At 39.1% G+C, this 18496-nt stretch overlaps 2 protein-coding genes across 2 annotated transcripts in view; both read right to left on the bottom strand.

Moving 5' to 3' along the window:
* Positions 1 to 18496, bottom strand: part of LOC122686751 (ATP-binding cassette sub-family C member 4-like) — a 2082459-nt gene that overhangs the window by 215941 nt on the left and 1848022 nt on the right. The gene's annotated exons all lie outside the window — the stretch shown is intronic.
* The window catches only part of LOC122686755 (ATP-binding cassette sub-family C member 4-like), a 105046-nt gene that overhangs the window by 3421 nt on the left and 83129 nt on the right, over positions 1 to 18496 (bottom strand). The window contains 3 exon segments of the mRNA XM_043891996.1: positions 4573 to 4683; positions 5820 to 5939; positions 8084 to 8234. Coding sequence (XP_043747931.1) covers positions 4573 to 4683; positions 5820 to 5939; positions 8084 to 8234 — 382 coding nt within the window.

Here is an 18496-nt window from a genome sequence, read left to right on the forward strand (position 1 = left end):
AAGCCTTTCACATAGTCAACAAAGCAGATGTTTTTTTCTGGAATTCCCTTGCTTTCTCCATGATCTGATGAATGTTGGCAATTTGATCTCTGGTTTCTCTGCCTTTTCTAAACCCAGGTTATACAGCTGGAAGTTCCTGGTTCATGTAGTGTTGAAGTCTTGTTTGAAGGAATTTGAGTATAACCTTACAAGCACACAGAATGAGTGCAATTGTTGATAGTTTGGACATTTTTTGGCATTGGCTTTCTTTGGGATTGGAATGAAAACTGACCTTTTCCAATCCCGTGGCCACCGCTGAGTTTTCCAGATTTGTTGGTATATTGAGTGTAGCACTTCAACAGAATCATCTTTTAGGATTTTAAATTGCTCACAGGAATTCCATTATCTTCATGAGCTTTGTTTCTAGTAATGCTTTGAAGTTAAGGCCCACATGACTTCACACTCCAGGATGTCTTGCTCTAGGTGAGTGACCACACTATTGTGATTATCCATGTCATTAAGATCTTTTTTGCAGTTCTTCTGTGTATTCTTGCCACCTCTTCCTAATCTCTTCTGCTTCTTTTAGGTCCTTTTCATTTTTGTCCTTTATCATATTAATCCTACCTGGATTGAGATACACTTGCCAGTATAATACAGGTGAGGATGTCATTGTTCAGGTTTTTGTCCTTATGCTTCAATTATCATTATGCAATTTCACTTTCTACATCCAATGTAGCTGCAGTTGAAACCACAAAAACAAGGCAATGGGTTCTAAGAGCTACTGCTTTTAAATCTAAAATATTACTCTCATTTTTCATTATCAAAGACTGTGATTCAGGGTTATCGCTATGGAATAGTGAGGGATGGTGAATTCATGCCACACATTCCAACTACTGCTCATCTGGGACCCACACAACAGTGAGGATACTGTTTTTACTACAGAGAATCTTTCTCACCCCAGTACAAGAGACCCCTACAACCAACAGATCCAAGTAGCCCAAAAGCTAAAACCTAAAACCTAAGCTGTACAGAAAGCTTAACAGTAAACCTGGTTCTCTCCATGCAACTACAGGACACCACCTGGGATGTTCAGAAGGTCATCCTGCTACAGTTATGTAGACCTCAACCCATTCAAAGAAAGATAAAAAGGTAAAAGATCTCAGTGAAGACCTACTGTAAACAAACAAACAAGCAAACTACTCAAAGCAATCTACATATTCAATGCAATTCCTATCAAATTACCAAAGGCATTTTTCACAGAATTAGAACAAAATTTACATTTTGTTGGAAACACAAAATACCATGAATAGCCAATATAATCTTGAGAAAAACAAAAAAGAAAAATGAAGCTAGGAGGAATCAGGCTCCCTGTCTTCAGACCATACTACAAAGCTACAGTAATTGAAACAGTATGCTACTGGCACCAAAGACAGAAATATAGATCAATGGAACAGGACAAAAGCCCAGAGATAAACCCATGCATCTGTGGTCACCTATGGCAAAGGAAGCAAGAATATACAACGGAGAAAAGACAAGTCTCTTCAATAAGTGTTGCTGGGAAAACTGGACAGCTACATGTAAAAGAATAAAATTAGAACACTCCCTAACACCATACACAAAAATAAACTCAAAATGGATTACAGACATAAATGTAAGACCAGACACTACAAAATACTTAGGTGAAAACATAGGGAGAACTCTCTCTGACATAAATTTCAGCAAGCTTTGTTTTTACCCACCTCCTAGAGTAATGAAAATAAAATAAAACATAAACAAACAGGACCCAATTAAGCTTAAAAGCTTTTTTTTTTTCTTTTTTTTAATTAATTAATTTATTTTTTTCAGTGGGTTTTGTCATACATTGACATGAATCAGCAATAGATTTACACGTATTCCCCATCCCGATCCCCCCTCCCCCCTCCCTCTCCACCCGATTCCTCTGGGTCTTCCCAGTGCACCAGGTTCGAGCACTTGTCTCATGCATCCCACCTGGCCTGGTGACCTGTTTCACCATAGATAATATACATGCTGTTCTTTCGCAACATCCCACCCTCACCTTCTCCCACAGAGTTCAAAAGTCTGTTCTGTACTTCTGTGTCTCTTTTTCTGTTTTGCATATAGGGTTGTCATTACCATCTTTCTAAATTCCATATATATGTGTTAGTATGCTGTAATGTTCTTTATCTTTCTGGCTTACTTCACTCTGTATAATGGGCTCCAGTTTCATCCATCTCATTAGAACTGGTTCAAATGAATTCTTTTTAACGGCTGAGTAATATTCCATGGTGTATATGTACCACAGCTTCTTTATCCATTCATTTGCTGATGGGCATCTAGGTTGCTTCCATGTCCTGGCTATTATAAACAGTGCTGCGATGAACATTGGGGTGCACGTGTCTCTTTCAGATCTGGTTTCCTCAGTGTGTATGCCCAGGAGTGGTATTGCTGGGTCATATGGCAGTTCTATTTCCAGTTTTTTAAGAAATCTCCACACTGTTCTCCATAGTGGCTGTACTAGTTTGCATTCCCACCAACAGTGTAAGAGGGTTCCCTTTTCTCCACACCCTCTCCAGCATTTATTGCTTGTAAACTTTTGGATAGGGTGCTGGGAAAGCTGGTCAACCACTTGTAAAAGAATGAAACGAGAACACTTTCTAACACCATACACAAAAATAAACTCAAAATGGATTAAAGATCTAAATGTAAGACCAGAAACTATAAAACTCCTAGAGGGGAACATAGGCAAAACACTCTCCGACATAAATCACAGCAAGATCCTCTATGACCCACCTCCTAGAATATTGGAAATAAAAGCAAAACTAAACAAATGGGACCTAATGAAACTTAAAAGCTTTTGCACTACAAAGGAAACTATAAGTAAGGTGAAAAGACAATTAAGCTTAAAAGCTTTTGCAGAGCAAATAAAACCATAAAAAACACCAAAGACAACCTGCAGAATGGGGGGGAAATATTTGCAAATGAAGTGGCTGACAAGGGATTACTCTCCAAAATATACAAACAGTCCATGCAGTTCAATATCAAATAAATAAATAAATAAACAACAAAATTAGAAAAAAAAAAAAGGACAGAAGATTAAAACAGACATTCTCCAAAGAAGACATACAGATGGCCAAAAAGCACATGAAAAGATGGTCAACATCTTTTTTGCTAATTATTAGCAAAATGTATATCAAAACTACAGTGGAAAAAATGGAAAAAAGAAAGCAAAAAACTACAGTGAGTTCTCACCTCACACCAGTCAGAATGACCATCATTAAAAGGTCTATAAACAGTAAATACTGAAGATGATGTGGAGAAAAGGGAACCCTCCCACACTGTTAGTGGGAATGTAAACTGGTACAGCCACTAATGGAGAACAATATGGAGGTTTCCTTAAAAACTAAAAATAGAGCTACCATATGATCCAGCAATCCCACTCCTAGGCATTTATCCAGAGAAAATAATAATTCCAGAAGATACATCCACCCTTATGTTCACTGTAGCACTATTTACAATGCCCGGACATGGAAGCAACCTAAATGTCCATCAACAGACCAATGAATAAGGAAGATGTGGTGCCATACATGCAATGGAATATTACCCAGCCATAACAATGGGCAAATTAATGCCATTTGCAGCAACATGGCTGGACCTAGAGATTTTCAAACTGAGTTAAGTAAGTTGGACAGAGAAAAATAGAATACGATATTGCTTATATGTGGAATCTAACAAAGGCTACAAACGAACTTATCTGCAAAACAGGAGTAACAGATGTAGAAAATAAACTTATGGTTACCAGGGAATAAGAGAGGGGAAGGATAAATTGGAAGACTGGGACTGACACATACATACTACTATATATAAAATATTAAAACAGATAAGTAATAAGAAACTAAAGTACAGAGAACTCTGTAATGATCTATATGGGAAAAGAATCTAAAAAAGAATGTGTATATGTATATGTATAGCAGACTCATTTTGCTATACATCAGAAACTAAGACAACAGTGTAAATGAACTATACCTCAATTAAACTTAAAATAAAAATGAAAGAATGGCCTGATTGAGCCAAAGCAGGGGCCCAAGGCACCACAGGTCTGCTGGAGCAGGCATGTTCATACCTGGTCTTTGCTCATGAAGATTCCTAAAGTCAAAAACAGAAATTCTCTTCTAAATGACAATTCATTTAAAGTATTAATCAAAATGTAAATTACCAAAAAATACATGTAACCCAATGTTTATGGGGTATGGAAAAAGAATCTTTAAAAAAGTGGATATATGTATAACAGATTCACTTGGCTATACACCTGAAGCTAACACACTGTAACTCAACCATATGCCAATCAATTTTTTTAAAAAAGGTCTCAACAAGGATCTACTGTAAATAAATAAGTAAATAAAAAAGAAGATAAAAGTTCTCATCAATATACAAATGATTTCACATTGACCACACTGTGGAGTCACATACTGCAGACACTTTAATACAACTCATTAGAACCAAATAATATATATTAGACAAGATGACAAGAGTTTAATAATGACAAACAAAGCTATAAAATGTCAACAGACCACAAATATTCACATCTGTACTTACTTTCTACCAGGATCAGGGCCCCAAAGGCAACAACAGTGACAAAGATGGCACAGATGACATCTAGATACACAGCGAGCCATCGGGACATTGTCAAAAGCAGGAACCAAGCCTCTGGATTTGTGAACCATAATAAGTGTAATACATAAACAGAAAAACCATGTTAGCTGCTTCTCATTTGGGACAGCATTTTCTCAGTTGAGCTTTAGAAGATTTTACACAGATAGGACAGCAAAGTTACACACCCAAAGAACCTGAAGATTCCAGAGAACTAGGTTCAAACACAAGACAACATATGGGACACACAGGAATCAGTCCAGGAAGCATGCACTGAAAATGTCAACCCACAGGTTATCAACAGAAATATGATCACAAGAAGGAAGATGGAAAATCGTCTCATTGGTGCATTTCCTGCAGTGCTGGGCCTCAACCTGAAGATCATCCTCTCACAGGGCCAACTGCTCCCAGCTCTCTGACAGCAGAGAGCACAGCTCACACTGTTTCCAGCACCTTCTGCCCTCACTACAGGGCCCTGTAGTGTTTATTCTTAGGAGCCAGTGTCTATATGACCATCAGCTAATAGGATCTGCATGTGACTTTCAAAATGCCATTTTTATCTTCAAAATATAAAAATTATTGGAAAGTTTGGCTTGGATTTTATAGAGTTAGAGGAAATTCTGAATTTTCTACCTAGGGAAAAAAAACTTCACTGATAAAAACATTATCAAGCGGGTGGCAAATCAGGAAATTATTTCCTCAATCACATCTACCACCCTCCATGCTCTGAAAAGAGTCAGCAAACCACATCCTGGAGGGCAAAAACAGCCACCACCTGGTTCTGAAAATAAAGTTTTATTGGAACACAGGTACTGCCATTTGCTGATGTATTATCTTTGCCTGTCTTTGTGCTACAACAGCAAAGATGAGTAGTTGCAACAGACACGGTATAGCACACAAAGCCTACACACAAATATTTTCTATCTGGATCTTCACAAGAAAGAGAAGTTTGCTGACTCTTGCCCTAAAGAGACAGAAGTCCACAGGGCACAGTGACGCAAGAACAATGCAAGCCAGTCAGGGGAGAAAAGCAGGGGATGCCAGGGAAGAAGGGGTGGGGGAGGCAGGTGTGCAGAGGGGGATGTGCGGGTGACACAGAGAGAGGGACTGGCCAGCCAGGCCACCTGAGAGGGAGTCAGCCTCAGAAGGGACCACATCCCATCCTTAGAAATCATCTCCGGAAACTTACAGACCTGAGTGCAAATCCTGGTGTGAGTTGAACACTTCCTGAAATTTCTGTTCAGCTTTGTACGCCCGGATGGTCCAGAGTCCCCGGAGAGAAGATGCTAAGTGGGAAAACATCGGGCTCTGCGCTGGGGAAGCAGAGACAGACACACAACAGAGAAAGTCAGGGAGGCTGGAGGCGAGGAAACCACTGCCTCCCGGGCTGTGTGGTCACACGTCCCACCAAAGGGAATCCTCCATGTGACCCTAAACTCCTGCTCACACCAAGCTTCACTTTAATGACCTGGGAATGAGAGATTCTCTTTGAAACAATCTTTGATCAAATTCAAATCACAGCTAGATTTAGATCAAGAAATTCTTGTTCTTTCATCAAGATCTTCTCAAACATGTCCCCCTCCAAATTTTTCTGGCATCTCCCCAGGTGGAAATTGTTCACAATTTCTAAAAAACATATTGAAGTATAGTTGATTTACAATAATGTGCTAGTTTCAGGTATACAGTATAATCATTCAGTTATCAATGTACCAGAGACCTGCTTTGCAACAAGATTTTTGAGTGACTCTATTTCATGATTGGCCTCAAACCATAAAATGTCTGAAGCCTTGTCTACACTGAAGACTGGATGGAGCTCATCACTTCCTCTTCTGCCTCCCCAGGTCCTACCATCCTACTGAGTGATACAGGTAGAACGTCACACACACCTGGACTCTATTGCTCCCCATCCATCAAAGCACCTCGCCAAACTCGACCTCACAGGAGGTTAGCTGCTTCTCTTGATGAGTGAAAATGTCTTCTACAGCATTTATGAAACTGATAATCACTACCCTTTTTGCAAATAAAGATAAGTACCTCAAGTGTTTATTATTAAAAACATAACATACAAATGCCACAATAAAAAACTCCTTTGACTGGATGAACTGAGATTTTTTTCCACTTAGTAGATATAGAGAACCATGAGACTCAATATGCGTCTGTTCTTGACTTGGTTTCTAGAAGGTTAAGTTGGTATTAATTTGCAATAATTATTCATGATTGAGGTCTCTGATACAACATATTCTCTCCTTACTTTTTGGCTATTGTTTTTATAAATTTTAAAAAATATATAACAATCTATTTTCCCTATTTTTGTTTTAATATTGATGAAATGCATGTATTAATAAGAGAAATTTGATTATTTCATCATCTGTGATTACCTGTAGAATAGACTAATCATAAAATGTGTTCCCCATTATTCTGTTTTTTTGCTGCACCTTGCAGGATCTAGTTCCCCAACCAGGGACTGAAGTGGTGGCCCCCACAGTGGAAGCACAGAGTCTTACCCACAGGACAACCAGGGATGTCCCTGTTCCCCATTATTCTAAAACTAGGAAGCTGAATGGAGTAATCAACTAAGTAAATGCATACTGAATAGATCCCCCTCCTGTGTCCTGCTAGGGAATTATTTTCAGCATCATTTATATGAATAGCTTTGAGAGAGGCATACACAAACAGTGTGGTGTCACCCCAAATCCTGACAATGACAAAGAGCAAACCTGAAAATAACAGGGCTGACCTTTTCAATAGGGCTTCCCTGGTGGCTTAGACATTAAAGAATCCACCAACAACGCAGGAGACCTGGGTTCAATCCCTGGGTCAGGAAGATCTTCTGGAGAAGGGAATGGCTACCCACTCCAGTATTCTTGTCTGGGGAATTCCATGGACAGAAGAGTCTGGTGGGCTACAGTCCATGTGGTCACAAAGAGTCAGACATGACTGAGTGACCAACACACATCTTTTCAATACATTTAACAATTGCAACTTACTTGAGCATGTTAAATAATGTATTTTTCAAATATATTACTTCTGACATATGTTTCCTGAGGTCTCTTTTCCTTTTCTTGTCATTTCTGGTAACCTTAGGAGAAGAAAAATTCTCTATTTTCCTTCTACATTAGTTTCAACATGATAAGATACTTTTAAGAATAGTATTAATAGAGTGGATACCCTATGTAAGGATGTATATCATGAATAACACAGAAATGGTCCCTGTCCTCGTGGTGCTCACATCTGTCCTCCTTGGGCTAAAATGCAAAATGCAGCTGACCAACCACCAGCTCCATTTGCCTTAAGGCATTTGTCAAATCTACTCTCAGGAGCCATAACTTTCAATCACCTAATTTAACAGTGAGAAATTCCACAAGAGAGTCTACAGAATTTCAGGGGTCTGGTTAATTGCAGTATGAATGGAAGACAGCCTGCACTGCCCTCCCAACCTGAGAGCCCTGGTACTCACTTGTACATTCCAGGCATTTCACATCTCGTGACGTCTCTAAGAAATATCGCCGAAGAACAAAAAAAACGATGCCAAGGGGAAGCACAGGAATAGCAGTCCAAGGAACTGCAGCCACCATCATGCCCACCACACCAATCACAAGTAGAAATGTCTGAAATAGTGAAATACAGAGGCCTTCATGTCAAGGATACATTTCAAAGATAAACTTCATTGATTTGTTAGGATTAAACTCCTTTCCTTGAAACTTGTTGAAACAGCAGGGAATGCTTTCCTTTCCAAAGGAATAAAATTATAGGTGGTCCTAATGATGTTTATTACATGCACCAATTACTCTGATAAGAACTTTCTAGGTATCAGTTCTTGTGATACACTCAGTGGCCCCATGAAGCAGGCATTATTACCTTTTTTTAATAAGGCATTACTACTTTTAACAGATGAGAATATTTGAGATTCAGAGAGTAGGAGTTGCATCTCAAACTATCAGGAGTCAGCAGGTGTTACTAGAGAGATAAGTGAGCATGTATCACAGATGAGGAATCCAGACGCCTCAGCTATATATGTAGGGATAAAGAAGTGGTTAATTACAAATTCAGTGTATCATATCTAGTAACAGTATTATCTAATTTTACAAATAGAGACAGTGAGGCACAGGGAGAGGAAAAGCAACTTGTTGGAGACCGAAAAGCCTAAGTCATGGAGCTGGGAAGCCCATGAGCCACTATCACATATTCAAGCTTACTTCCAACTCACAGCCATCTTTCTATCATTATACTAAGTATTTAAAATGCCCATTCCAAAGGGTAATGATTATAACAATACCAGATTCCATTTACAATGTGTGTACTGTGTGTAAGGCTCTCTGCTGAGTTTCATGAACATTTTCTTAATTATCACATTATCCCGTGAGATGATTTTCTCTTGGGAAATAATTTTGTTCTAAAAAGACAGCAGGCAGAATAAAAAAATGAAATCATTGGTTGATGCTGATTTAAGCATCCATCTTTATCAGGAAAAGTATGATACCCTGGTGGACCATATCAGGCAATAAGAATACAATCAACATTTAGTGTCTGTCTGCTATGAAAGTGGGGTCAGGTGGTAGGGATTTGCAGATTCACCCAGTCTGGATCAAGGCCTCTGAAGTTTATGATCTCAGATGGATACAGATGCATGGTGATATGCACAGGGTTCTGGGGAAACACAGGGAAGAATACCCAAATATTTTTAGACAATTCTAAGACTTAAGACTGATTTTATAAGTGTGTCTAACAAATAGAAAGAATGGCATGGATGATTTGCAGGCAGTAATCACAGTTGATTGAAATTTTGACCAAAAGGGACCTGGGATGAGAAGACTGAGATGCTTGTCTTAGTTAACACTGGTTGTTCCTTACAGATAAGAAATATGAGGTTGGCCGGGTATGATTGTCCTAAAGTTTCCCAGGAAGGTATTGCTTATCCTGGAGAAAGAGAGGAGTAGTTTGTACTGAGGGAATCCCAAAGTCACAGCTTCAGGCAGAAGGAACAAACAACCAGAACTGACTCTGTGGGCAGGAGCCCTTGGGAAGCAAACTGCATGATCTGGATAAAGATCCACGTGCTTTTCCTGTTTCTCCCCGCCTCTGCTGTGGTATCAAAAGAAAACTCAGAGTGAAGAGGATGGAGTTCTGAAGGAATAAATTCTAATCGTAAGTGGAGACAAATAGAGCTGTCTGACCTCTCTCCTATTAGACCTACAGAAAACGATTTCTTATAGCCACTGGCTTGACTGTGCATCCCACCACATTACAACCTTCAGGTTCATGGGAAGGGGTCCTTCCAGCTTCTTCTTTGTCTAGCTTTTAGGTCACTTGGCTTGCCATTGTTGTTTGCCCCAAAACAAAACAAAACAAAACAAAACAAAACCCTACTAAAATGTCAATTATAAAAAAAATCCAAATTACTGGGGTTTAGCAGACTTGCATCATTTGAGGGACAACATTCATCCACTTCAAAAATTTGGCTCTCCCCAGCAGGTTTCCCTGGTGACTCAGTCAGTAAAGAATCTGACTGCTATGCAGGACACCCAGGTTCGGTCCCTGGGTCAGGAAATTCTCCATCCCTGGAGAAGGATGGCAACCCACTCCAGTATTCTTGCCTGGAAAATCCCATGGAGAGAGGAACCTGGCAGGCTAGAGTCCATGGCATCACAAAGAGTTGGACATGACTGAGCACTTTTACTTTTATATGTATGTACATTTGTGAACCTTTTATTGCCAGCTATCCCAAACCCTTTATAGGAGTTGATAGAAGGAGAAAACAGTATCTAAGCAAAAAGTTAACATCTGAAGAAGGAAACAAAAGATTCTATTGTAAAATAGACACATAATAAATCCATTCCTTGAAGCCAAACTCATTTCTTTCTCCTATATTCCAAGGAATTCCAAAAAGCCCAATTCAAGGTATGCACACAATCCCCCCATCTGATTGGATTTCAGACCCCCATGGCCAATGCTTCTGCACCTCTGTCACACTATGGAACAGAGACAGTGATGGGTATGTAGAAAGAAGCATACTGACCCAGAAGCAAGTGACCCAAGTCCTGATGTCCCCCGTATAAGGAGAATCATTATTTTTATATATTTCCCTTTTGTAGCACACCATTTGGGAAATTTTATCCAAAGCCTATGAATCCATATTAACAAATAAGAAAACTCTTAGGTGAAATCTTTCACTTGAGAGAAAATGGTGATTTTTCACATTTCAGAAAAATTATTTGGTTTGCAGAGAATGACAATATACACCTGGAGGAGAAATTCCAAGGCCAATATTGTGCTGAGATAGGGCTTCCCTGGTGGCTCAGATCGTAAAGGATCTGCCTGTAGTGAGGGAGACCAGGATTCGATCTCTGGGTTAGGAAGATCCCCTCGAAGAGGGCATGGCAACCCTCTCCAGTATTCTTTCCTGGAGAATCCCCATGTAGCCTGGCAGACTACAGTCCATGAGGTTGTAAAGAGTTGGGCACAACTGATCGACTAAGCACACAAGCTTAATAGTAACCAAGGGTCGGTGCTGACTCTTCACGTAAGCAGATACAGTAGCTTGCATGTCTCAGGAAGTTTAGAGATACTGCTCTGGTTCTCAGATCACTCCAACTCTGTTTCCTTTGATATCACCCAACTCATTTAACACTATTAAATCAGGACATTATAAAACATTGGTGAATCTTATCTATATGATGAGATGTGTACAAACCTTGGACTTCCCTGCTGACACAGATGGTAAAGAATCTGCCTGCAATGCAGGAGACCTGGGTTCAATCCCTGTGTCGGGAAGATCCCTTGGAAAAGGGAATGGCACCCCACTCCATCAATCTTGTGTGGAGAATCCCATGGACAGAGGAGGCTGGCAGTCTACAGTCCATGAGATTGCAAAGAATCAGACACGACTGAGCAACTAACACGTGCAAACATACACATACAAACCCTGAAAAGTGAAAGTGAAAGTCGCTCAGTCGTGTCCAACTCTTTGCCACCCCATAGACTATACAGTCCATGGAATTCTCTAGGCCAGAATACTGGAGTGGGTAGACAAACCCTAAGACTAAGCTTTTCTAAACCTTCCCTTTGCTTAGGATATATTAATCACATTCTTCATCCCTCATTTGGCTCCCTTGGATCTTTTCACAACCACATAAGCTCTGGGACCTGGGTATCCTTCAATCTGCTCCCAACTGAGAGTCATAGCTAATTCTACTGAAGAGTGAATGGTGGGGTTTGGTTCACACTTTGTTAACCAGCACAACAGGAAACTTTAGGGAAACATGGTGTATTTCTTCCTTCATGTTTAGTGTATCTCATTGATCAATAGCTTCCTTTCCACTTTTGTCAGGGTTCAACCTTATTAAAAAAATTTAAGTCTGGATTCCACTTATTTGTTAATTTAACAAGGTACACCTTAAAAAGAAGAGCACAATAAAATTATATCACAGGGAAATCTACTCAACATTCTGTGATAACCTGTATGAGGAAAGAATCTAAAAAAGGATGAATATATATGTATGTATAACTGAATCACTTTGCTGTACATCTGAAACAAACACAACATTGTAAATCAACTACATTCCAATAAAATTAAAATATTTTTTAAAAAGAAAAAAGTCTTTAAAAAAAGCTAAAAGTCAAGGGTTTTGACATCCATCTTATAATTTAAAAAACCCAGCATATTAAAGTATGTAGAAGAATGAAAATAAGAAAAAAATAGACTCTTGAGAGTCCCTGGGACAGCAAGGAGACCAAACCAGTCAATCCCAAAGGAAATAAATGCTGATTATTCATTGGAAGGACTGATACTGAATCTGAAATTCCAATACTTTGACCACCTGATGCAAAGAGCTGACTCATTAGAAAAGAGCCTGATGTTGGGACAGACTGAGGGCAGGAAGAGAAGGGAGCAACTGAGGATGAGATGGTTCAATGGCATCATCAACTCAATGGACATGAGTTTGAGCAAACTCTGGGAGATAGAGGACAGGAAAGCCTGGCATGCTGCAGTCCATGAAGTTGCAAAAAGTCGGACACAACTGAGCAAATAAATGACAAAAGACCTGAATGAAAAAGAGAACTAACTTCCAAGAAGAAAAATCTACAAACACAGATCACTTTTTGACTGAATAACTAAGGAATGTAGTCTGGTCAAGCTGACTGACTACATTAAACTGACCATTAAAAATGGAAATATTTCCCATGTATTTTAATGAGGCTACATAATTCTGATACCAAAAGCTGACAAAATATTTTAATAAAAGCAGTTTATAGGCCAATATCCATCATGAACAAGAGATACAAAAATTTTTGACAAACCACATACAGCAACACATAAAAAAGACACTACATTATGACCAAGTGAAGTCTATTCCAGGAATTTTAAGCTTAACTTTTAAATACCAATCACTATAATTTGCATTAAAAGAGTAAAGGTAAATAATCATATGACTATCTGAAGAAATGTAGAAGAAATATTTGTTAATATTCAATACCTATTCTTCACTTTTTTAAAAAGTAAAATTTTTGGCAAGTGAGAAATTAAAAGAAACATTTTAAATCTGATAACAGATACCTACCTAAAAAATTGTAATTAATACCATTTGTAATGAAAAAAATATTGAAAGATTTTGCCCTAAGAGTACAAAATTATCTGATCTAACCAATTCTTTTCAACACAAACTGGAAACTCTAGCCACAACAACAAATCAAGAAAAAGAAATAAAAGTCATAAATATTGGAAATGAAGATACATAACTGTCATTATTTACAGCTGACATGATTGTATATGGACAAAATCCTACAGAATTAAAAAAGAAAAACATACCACCATCAACTCCAGGCAATGAAACGTTAATTCACAAATAAGTCAACTATATTTCTATAGACTAGCAACAAACAAGTGAATAATGGAATCAGAAACAAGACTTCTCTAGTGGTCCAAGTGGTTAAGAATCTACCTGCCAATGCAGGGAACATGGGTTCAATATCTGGTTTGGGAAGAATCCACGTGCAGAGCAGCTAAGTCCATATGCCACAACTACTGAAACCAATGCACCCTAGAATCCATGCTCTGCAACAGGAAAAGCCACTAAAATGAGAAGTCCACCCACAGCAACTAGTCACCCCCTCTCACCACAACTAGAGAAAGCCCACACATAGCAAAGAAGGCCCAGTACATTCAAAATAAATAAATAAACAAATTTAAAAAAAACCAAATCAATAATACTATGAAAAAACAAATATGCATGAATAAATTTAACCAGAGAAGTGTGTCTATAATAAAAATTACAAAATATTTCTAAAATTAAAGACCTAAATAAGCAGAGAGAGAGATATATTCATAACTGTAGATCCAACACTATTAAGACTCAGATTTCTCAAATAACCTATAGCTAAAAGGAAATATTAATACAATTTTCAGCAAGCTTTTATTTAAAAACAAATTGAAATAGAACTGCCATATGACCCAGCAATCCCACTTCTGGGCATACACACTGAGGAAACCAGATCTGAAAGAGACACGTGCACCCCAATGTTCATCGCAGCACTGTTTATAATAGCCAGGACATGGAAGCAACCTAGATGCCCATCAGCAGACTAATGGATAAGGAAGCTGTGGTACATATACATTATGGAATATTACTCAGCCATTAAAAAGAATTCATTTGAATCAGTTCTGAGATGGATGAAACTGGAGCCCATTATACAGAGTGAAGTAAGCCAGAAAGATAAAGACCAATACAGTATACTAACACATATATATGGAATTTAGAAAGATGGACACGATAACCCTATATGCAAAACAGAAAAAGAGACACAGATGTACAGAACAGACTTTTGGACTCTGTGGGAGAAGGCAAGGGTGGGATGTTTTGAGAGATCAGCATCGAAACATGTATATTATCTATGGTGAAACAGATCACCAGCCCAGGTTGGATGCATGAGACAAGTGCTCGGGCCTGGTGCACTGGGAAGACCCAGAGGAATCCGGTGGAGAGGGAGGTGGGAGAGGGGATCGGGATGGGGAATACATGTAAATCCATGGCTGATTCATGTCAATGTATGGCAAAAACCACTACAATATTGTAAAGTAATTAGCCTTCAACTAATAAAAATAAATGGAAAAAAAAACCAAATTGAAAGCCTTCTAAAATTGACACATAAAAGTAAAAAATCCACAATAATCAAAGCAACCTTGACAAAGAAGTACAAAGTTAGACAATTTAAACTATGGGTTTTATCTCTTATTAAAATGTACAGTAACTAAAAATGCAGTATAAAGACCAAAATATTGGTATAAACTGCAACTATTTAGGAACAAAATGAATTATACAGACGCAGATTTCCTTAATTTAGTGCATAAAAGTCTTTAACAAATATGTCCAGAATAATTAGAAAAAATAAACTTCAACCATTAATTACTCTTTCACATACAAAAAATTGTGCAAGATGCATCAATAGCTAAAAAGGTAGAACATAGTAAATTGTGCATGAAGAATATAGTATCTTCACATTTCTAAGGATGTGCAAAGATTTCTTAGGATACAAAAACATCAACTACAAAAGAATAAGAAAAGGTAAACATTAGACGTCATCAAAATTAAACAGTGATCTCCACTAAGGATATAAATGGCAAGCCACTGATTGGAAGAAAATATCCACAAAGGACCAGCATTAAATATATATTAAAAATAAACATCCCCAAGGGGGATTTTATGAAGGGATTGGGAAAGGGATCAACACACCACAGAAATCTCAAAATGACAAATTCATTGTTCAGTGGGAGAGGCTGGAATATTCTGTACACAAATTCCCTGACATCTCCACACAAAGAAATGCAAGAGTCAGTGGTGCTGAGACAAGTAAAGGCTGTAAAAGCAAGTGACCCATAATAACCTATTACACTGAGTCTCAGGCTTTCTTCTCAATATCCAGATGCACTGGCATGTTCTTCTGTGCTCCCCTCTCTGGAAAAAAAGTAAATAACTGAGGACACCTCCTTCACATCTTTTTCTTGGGCATTTTCACTTCATAAAACTGCAGCCAGTGTGTTCTGTGTGTGCTGAGGAGGGAATGACACAATCCCTGGTGGTCCCACCATGGCCACCATTGGTGGCTCAAGTGCCCTCAGGATTAGTCCTTTGTGTCCATGGAAGGACGTGAAGAGTCAGTTCAGCTCCACCAAGCTGCTGATTTTTTTTTTTTTTTCCCCGAATGAGGGGTGTGTAGGGAATAAGCATTTTGCAACTTAAGTTTTCCTCAGTAAATTATGGTATTTTGCTGAGAGCAGCTGTGTGCAAATTCATAGGCTCAGAGCAGCCCCATACTTTTTTTTTGGAAAATTAAAATGCCTAAACCTAACTACCACATCTCACCTTCATTTTCACTTGTTTTAGCAGTAGGAAGACCCTTTGGAGGTGAAGATTTTAATAAGAATGGTAGATAATTAAGACTTCTTACTCAGTGTTATTTGGGACTTTGGCAAGTTGCATGAAGATTACATTAATTTCAAATATTTAATGCTCAATGGTCTATCTTGAAAACAACCAACTTTTATTCTGTGAGTCTACATAAGAAAGTATCCATTAAAGTCTTCAAGGATTACAAACCTAGAATCTCTGTGATACAAACTCATGAGATAGTATTTATGGGCCTGGAAAGTTTTTCTGACAATAACTTTAATGCAACATAATGCCATTTTGCCAAAAAGGCAAAAGGAGAAGAGGGCAGCAGAGAATGAGATGGCTGGATGGCATCACCAACTCAATGGACATGAACTTGGGGAAAATCCGGGAGATAGTGAGGGACAGGAAGGTCTAGCATGCTGCAGTTCATGGGGTCACAAAGAGTCAAACATGACTTAGTGAATGAGCAATAACATATTCCATTGTCATGAGACTATTTCACTTACCTAAAACACATATGTGGTATTTTAAAAATAATTACCCATTACTTAGTGCTCAACATGTATTTAGATGTTATGTGAATAATAATGTTAAAATAAACTTCATTTTGTCTTCCCAACAAACCTTAGGAAGTGGGTATTTTTTTTTTTATCCATTTTACAGAAAGGAGAGTGTGGCTTTGTGGGGCAGAGATGGTAAGAGGGAGAGCTGGGATGGGGGCTTGGAAAGGGAGACTGTGGGACTCTGTACTGCCACACACTTTAAAGCTGTTGACATCATGAGTGATTATCACGTGCAAGCACACCACATAAATTAATTTTTTATGCTGCTCTCCTTCATCCTTTGAATTGGTGAACAATCCAATTTGCCCCACAACTTATATAAAGTGACTAAACAGGTTGGTAGCTGTAAGAGTCAGTGTACAGGATGGTGCCCAAACTCATGATCGCCTCTCTGTTGGGATCTGGTCTCTGAATGACATCACCTGAGGGTATGGACCACCCTGCAGTGTAAACCACTGCTCAGAATCTAGGGTTTTCCTTAGCCACACTTGGCATCACTATCACAAAATATTAAATAACTAATCTGAAATTTCATTTAAGGGAGTAGAAGGAATTAGAGGGAAAGTATATGGAATAAACACTTTAGAAGTAATGAAAATAACATGCTCAAGAATCTTCTAAGGTTTATCAAATATACCAAGGATACACAAAATCATCAAAAATGAGTTTGAACACAGGTGCACTAACACAGCTGAACAATGCCCTTCCAGACCCTTCCCCTCCCCCCTCTCAGCTGATGATAGAAAGACTGGGTCCCACACAGGAACTCTGCTTCCAGCAGCACCTTCTGCCTCACCATCCACAGTGGCCTTTCCCTCTCATCTGAGATCAAAGGTCACCTCCAAGAAGCTTTGCCACCTCCGGGACCACCTCTAACTGCCTCCAGCCTCCACATCCAGTTTGCCTTCCAGGACTTCCTCCACAGAGCTCCCACAATTAGGATTCCAAAGCCATCAAGGGGTGAATCTCTGGATGTCTTCCTTCCCTGGGGGACTGGAGAAGACCCATGAGGGGAGGGCTTCACGCCTGACTCACCCTTGTGCCTCAGGGTCTCAATCCTCATTTGTTGAAGGAAAGAAGGGAAGAGAGGGGAAAACCACCCACCATCACTCATACTCCCCTCCCAGAAACTAAAATCTCAAACAACAAGCAAGAGCTTCTCAGACACTACATTCCAGATAGGACTCTCTCCCGATTCATTCAAACTCCTTCCAGCCTGTCTTCACCTCAACTCCCTCCATGCTTCCTGGAATTGCAGCCCTTTGCTCTCTAACTCATCCCATCTGAAACCTGCTCCTTGGGTCACCAGATGCCTCCTGAATCCAAATCAACCAACAAGTTTCCATGGACTCACCTTCTCATTTGCACTGAAGAGACCGGTCCTTCTTCTGGTCTCCACTGTATCGCCTTCTCTTGTCCTCACTGTTCATTATGTGTCTTCTGTACTTCCCTTCTCTCTCTGCTTTCTCTCTGAATATCAAGGATGCCCTAAGCTTCTGATCTTGGATCCTAAAATGCTTCCCTCTCTCTTGGCAATCTTATCCATACACAGAGATTTAGCTACTTGCTCAGTGAAGAATACGCAGGCTCCATGCTCATCCCAGGTCTCTCTCTCTAAGAGCAGACTCTTACTTCTAATGAACTATAGGACACCTCCCCCAAACTTTAAGATAACTGAACTACAAGTGGTAGAGGAGGGACTGGAAATCAGTGAGACTAGAATTTTCTCTCCTCTTTAATGAGAATATTTCCTATTGAAATCAGGTAGCATCTAACCCTGTCCCTCTATATGCCATCCAAAAATATGTGACAAATTCTGATTATGACGACTAACTAACCATATGCTAAGCCATGGTGGAAACCCAACGTTGGCCTAGCTTGCTGTAGCAAAGAAACAGAACCTTTCACAAAATCCTTTCA

Source organism: Cervus elaphus, chromosome 30 (genome assembly GCF_910594005.1).
Source record: "Cervus elaphus chromosome 30, mCerEla1.1, whole genome shotgun sequence".
Lineage (NCBI taxonomy): Eukaryota > Metazoa > Chordata > Mammalia > Artiodactyla > Cervidae > Cervus > Cervus elaphus.